The sequence below is a fragment of the Natrix helvetica genome (assembly GCF_964273705.1).
Source record: "Natrix helvetica genome assembly, chromosome: 6".
NCBI classification, from domain to species: Eukaryota; Metazoa; Chordata; class Lepidosauria; order Squamata; family Natricidae; genus Natrix; species Natrix helvetica.
In genome coordinates this window covers 78,471,458-78,476,381 of record NC_138553.1, presented here as the reverse complement: position 1 = coordinate 78,476,381, position 4,924 = coordinate 78,471,458, and the positions used below count along the sequence as shown (strand labels likewise).

Genomic DNA, 4,924 nt, shown 5'->3' with positions numbered 1-4,924 from the left:
TTTGAGGGGCTGTCACAGAGAAGAGGGGACTGAATTATCATCTAGGGCACCAGAGGGCTGGCAAGAGTTAAGGAGAGATCCAACATAGAATAAGGAGATTTTTTTTGATAGTGAGAACAGTTAATCAGTGGAATGCCCCTGCCTATTGAATTTGTGGGTGCTCCATTACTGGAGCTTTTAAAAAATAGACTGGGCAACCAACTACGTGGGATGGAATAAGACTCCTGCCTTGAGCATGGAGCTGGACCAGAGGATCTCCGAGTCTCCTTCCAGCCCTATTTGTTTGTGTTTTACTTGTAATTTTAGTTGCAATAAATATTTGCCATTCGATCCTGAGAAGATCTTCATATCTGAAATTAGAGTCAACAGCGCATGCAAAGCAAAGATATTTGCAGGTATACATTTTCTACCTAGATTTTGAATGTCGACATTTGAGGCTCCTTTTGGCACATCTCAGGATCCTTTCTCCAAACCAGGAGGTCCCTGACATTGAAAAAGAGGTGGAGAAAAAGACTGTGATTGATCTAATTGCACTTTCTACAGATATCCATTGGTGAAGTATTACATCTTCTTCGTCTTTGGCAGGTCCATTATACAACATCTAATACCCATAAACTCATATTGGAGTGTTTGTAGGCAACAGAAAGACTCGTGGCTTCGGTCTCCATATTACAGAGACACATGTTCTCTTCCCTCCATGAATGTCTGTAAAAGATTCTCAGCCGTCCAGGTCACGGTGGTCCCAAGGGTGCTTTTTCAGGAGGCAGGCAAGACAAGGAAGTCCAGTTGCCTCCTGAAAAAGCACCTTTGGGACAGCTTCCACGAACGACTAGGTCTCCCGTCAGAATTATCAAGGTAGAAATCTAATGTCCACAAGCATCAGAATGGATCGATGATTCGTATCAAAGCAAATAGTTTTACTTCAATCGTTTTAATTCTGAGTAGCAGAGCATTGACGGAAGAACCATCCCTTGTCCCTTCATGTCCTGATGGTTTTGGAAGTGGGTGTCTCTTCCTTCCTCCTGCCTCCCCCTTCCATCCGCCCGCCCATCCCACAGTCGTCCTGCATAAAGCCAGGGCCGCAGGGCCAAGGAACCCAGGATCGGTGAGTGATCAGCAAAGGAGAAGAACCAAGACTGACTTTCGACTCCTGCAACTTCCAAGCCAAGCGAGCATCATGCGTCCAGTCCTGTCTCCAGCGCTTCTTCGCGCCCTGAGTCTCCTGCTACCTCTGGCTGCCTGTGGCTGGGCACTTGCCTTCCCCAGCTTTGCCAACTCTGATGAACCTGTGCACCTCTACACCTCCAACGACTGGCGTAACTTCCACCTGCAGATCCATCCCGACGGACGCGTGGACGGCACAGAGTCCCAGACCGTGTACAGTAAGTCCTTGGAGGAGCTGCGGAGTTGGCTGCTGTGTGAGGGATGGATGGGAAGGGCATGTCCAGGATCACCCCTGGAGTATATACGGTAGAAACCCACCTCTGTATTCCGTGATGAGAGGCTGCTACTTCTGGCTTGAGATATGTATGAAGAGCTCTCCTAATATTTAACCCATTCGCTTCCAGGTGCCTTGCTAATCAAACCTGTAAGTGCACACAATGTAGTGTTCATTGGTGCGAAGACGGGACTCAACCTTTGTATGCACAGTGACGGAAGTCTCTTTGGATCGGTGAGTCCTAATATTCATTTTGGATTATTTGACTCCTTTCCTAGTGCCGCCAAGCCATGAAGAACTTGTGCTATGATTATTAAAGTAGGTTTCTTGATCTAGGAGGTGGAAGACGACAATTATATCATGCTCAAGTCCTTTCGATTTGTGCTGAGAATATTTGATGCTTTGTCTGGAGATACGGTGACATAACATGACGTAAACTGGCGCTCCCACCTTCCTCCTAGGACAGTGACGGCGAACGTTTTTCTGCTCGTGTGCCAAAAGAGTGCATGCGTGCCCACACCAATAATGGAATGCCCTCCCTCTCAATGCATGCGGGCATGACCCCCCCTGTGCTTCTCTCCCGCGCATGCAAGCAGGCCTCTGGACTTCCGGTAGACCCATTGGGCCATTTTTCGACCTCTCCAGGTTTCAGGAAGTCTCCTGAAAATGGTCCAATGGGCCTACCGGAAATTTGTTTCCGAACTTCCGGTAGGCTCGTTGGGCCTGTTTTTTCCCATCTATAGGCTCCGGAGGTTTTCCTGAAACCTGGGGAGGTTGAAAAATGGCCTCCCCACCTTCCAGGAGATTGAAAATCAGATATGGCTCCCTGTGCCACCTTCACACTCCTAGGACATTCACCGTATGTTGTAATTATTCTATGGAGAACTTTGATGTCAGGACCAGAAGGTTAAGTTGCAGTTTAGAATGTTTATGGTTCATGGTGATTGATACACAAGAGCTTAGTCAACTACCGGACAATACTAAATTGGCATTGACCCCAGAAAAGGATCAATGGAATTCAAGAGAGGTTGGAATTAACCCTTTGTAGGGATGTGATGACTCTTAAGTGGATGATGTGCTAAATTCTAACCCTCCCCAACCCTCTGCCTAGCCCTTGTGTTATTGCAGTTGAAGTAAAAGTACCGTATTTTGGGGCGTATAAGACGCACCTTTCCCCCCCCTAAAAGAGGGTGAAAATTTGGGTGCGCCTTATACACTGAGTGTAGCCCCACCCACCCACCAGCCCCAACCCTTTGGCCTCTGCCTCCCAGCAATTTACCTCTTTGCAGCAAACGGGTGCTTGCAGAGGCTTCAATACGCTATAGCAATCCCTGCAACTGTAACAGCTGATGATCGGGAGAAATTGAAAGTGAAACTTTCTGTTTGTTCACGTGGCAAATTGCTGGGAGGCAGATTTTTTTTTCTTGTGCTAATCAGGCTGTTTGCTGCAAGGAGGTAAGTCAATAATTATAAATGCCTATAGAATGTTCAAATTATTAGACTTATTTTTTAAAGACTGCTTTATTATTATTCTAGACAACAAAAGGAAGAAGCTTTTTAAAATCAATGCTTGATCTGAAGAGGCACCGTGCTATTGTATCTTCTTTTAAATAGCAGAGAATAACTATACTTCCAGAAAGCACATCAATTTTAACAGCATCTGTACAAGTATAGTCTGAAATGGAATACTACAGTCAGTGTATATTGCCTGTACTGTTTGCTGTTTGTTGCAAGGAGGAAAATTGCTGGGAGGCACAGACAGATTTTTCCCCCTTGTTTTCCTCCCCAAAATCTAGGTGCATTTTATACTTCGGAGCATCTTATACTCCCCAAAATACGGTAATCATTAACAGGTAAGGCATTTTGGCAGATTATCCTGTGCACTAAACTCAGGTCGTAGTGTAGACGGCGTCATTGAAGGTCATCCAGGCCTATAATCTTGTGTTTGTGTCTCCTGTAGCCTTCCTTCAGTGACAAGGATTGCGTTTTTAAACACACGCTGCTCGAAAACCGGCACGACATTTACGAGTCCCGCAAGCACAAATTCCTTGTCAGCTTAGGAAGGGTTAAGGGACGATTGCGTCCCAATAGGAACACACCGCCTTTTTCTCAGTTTTTAAGCAGAGAGAATCAAATCCCCTTAAGCGAGATCTACCCGCCAAGGTATCAATCAGAAGACGCCAGCGATGGTTATTTCAAGCCCTGTGTGGACATCTCGTCAGGAAGGATACAAGAAGAAAACCCAGGTGAGGCAGGCATCGACCCCTGCTTGCCCACAGGTTAAGAGAGAGGCCCAAGTGATGCCATGCTGAGCCGATTATTTTTTTAGCCTTCGAACCGACTCCTGAACCCGAGACGAGAACCGGACTTCTCTCCTGAACCGCTAGAGAGAGCTAAATTCTTTTTTTTCAGATGAATTGTTCAGAATAAGAGGGTCATAGCTGTGTGCAGGTAACCCTCGACTTACAACAGTTCATTTAGTGACCGTTCAAAATTACAACAGCGGTAAAAAAAGGGGGGGAGAAAAGGGCTTAAAATGGGGCAAAGCTTGCTTAACAAATGTATTGCTTAGCAACATAAATTTGGCGCTCAATTGTAGTCGTATCTCAAGGACTATCTTTATGCATCTTCCTGGTTCTAGCCCTGGTCCTTTCCAACTTGAATGACAAATCTAGAACGTGTGTTATGAGGTGGATTTTATATCTTTTGCTCTACCTGCATTTCAGTGTTTAACGTTCACAACTGTAATGCTGTACAGTATATAGAGTTCTTCTCATGCCACAATCCACCCACAGCTGGCTGGCAGAGATGGCGAAGTTGCCAACTTCTTATCGGTTGAATCTTTGACTTGAGTTGACTCAGTCAAAGGAGAATGCCCAGAATGTCACTCAACAACAGTGGCAGGAAAGGGCTGAAAATGGGGCAAAACTCATTTAACAAATGTTTCACTTAGCAACCTAAATTTTGGGCTCAAGTGTAAGTCGCAACTGCAATTGTAGCACTGGCCCGTAGCAACCTGAATGGCAAACCTAGAACATGAGTAATGTTATGTATTTTGCTCAAATCTACATTTTCATCTGTAAACTTCACTTACTGTACAGTAGAGTCTTGTTACGCCACAGTCCAGCCACAGCTGGCTGGCAGAGATGATGACGTTGCCAACATCTTATCAGTTGAATCTTTGACGTGGAGAATACCCAGAACCTTTAAATAAGCGAAATCTTTGGATCAGAAGTGGGAGGAGGGGAAAAAAGGGTGAACACTCTGTTACAGGGATGGGCAATTAATTTTCTCAAGGAGCCGCAGGAGAAAGTGAAACTCTTATGGCGGAGCAAACCAAAACAGAATTTGACATGACCTTAACATCTCACAATCTGCCAAAATGAGTGGAAGTTGTCCAATTCAGCTAGGATGATCTCCGTGAGTTTCTTCTTTGGGTGTCAGTAGGTTCTCTCATGCCTAACCTTAGGTGACCCATCCCATCAA

General features: G+C 45.4%; 1 protein-coding gene across 2 annotated transcripts; it reads left to right on the top strand.

Moving 5' to 3' along the window:
- The first annotated feature begins 1,018 nt into the window (after nucleotides 1-1,018).
- Nucleotides 1,019-3,799, top strand: LOC309394627 (fibroblast growth factor 23-like). 2 transcript variants are annotated; one of them, XM_081958040.1, is made up of 3 exons: nucleotides 1,019-1,377; nucleotides 1,569-1,672; nucleotides 3,399-3,799. In XM_081958040.1, exons 1-3 carry the CDS (start codon nucleotides 1,281-1,283, stop codon nucleotides 3,720-3,722), a joined length of 525 nt encoding a protein of 174 aa, XP_081814166.1. In that variant the 5' UTR covers nucleotides 1,019-1,280; the 3' UTR covers nucleotides 3,723-3,799. The 2 variants fall into 2 exon arrangements, with proteins under 2 accessions (XP_081814166.1, XP_081814165.1); XM_081958039.1 differs by having other exon boundaries at nucleotides 1,019-1,382; nucleotides 3,399-3,797.
- Nucleotides 3,800-4,924: the final 1,125 nt, after the last annotated feature.

What these genes read in the sequence shown, in the direction of transcription:
- LOC309394627 (XM_081958039.1), top strand. Translation starts at nt 1,178, where the DNA reads ATGCGTCCAGTCCTGTCTCCAGCGCTTCTTCGCGCCCTGAGTCTCCTG. An exon ending in AGAGTCCCAGACCGTGTACA is followed by an intron (nt 1,383 to 1,568) that starts GTAAGTCCTTGG and finishes ATTCGCTTCCAG; the next exon opens with GTGCCTTGCTAATCAAACCT. An exon ending in ACGGAAGTCTCTTTGGATCG is followed by an intron (nt 1,673 to 3,398) that starts GTGAGTCCTAAT and finishes TGTCTCCTGTAG; the next exon opens with CCTTCCTTCAGTGACAAGGA.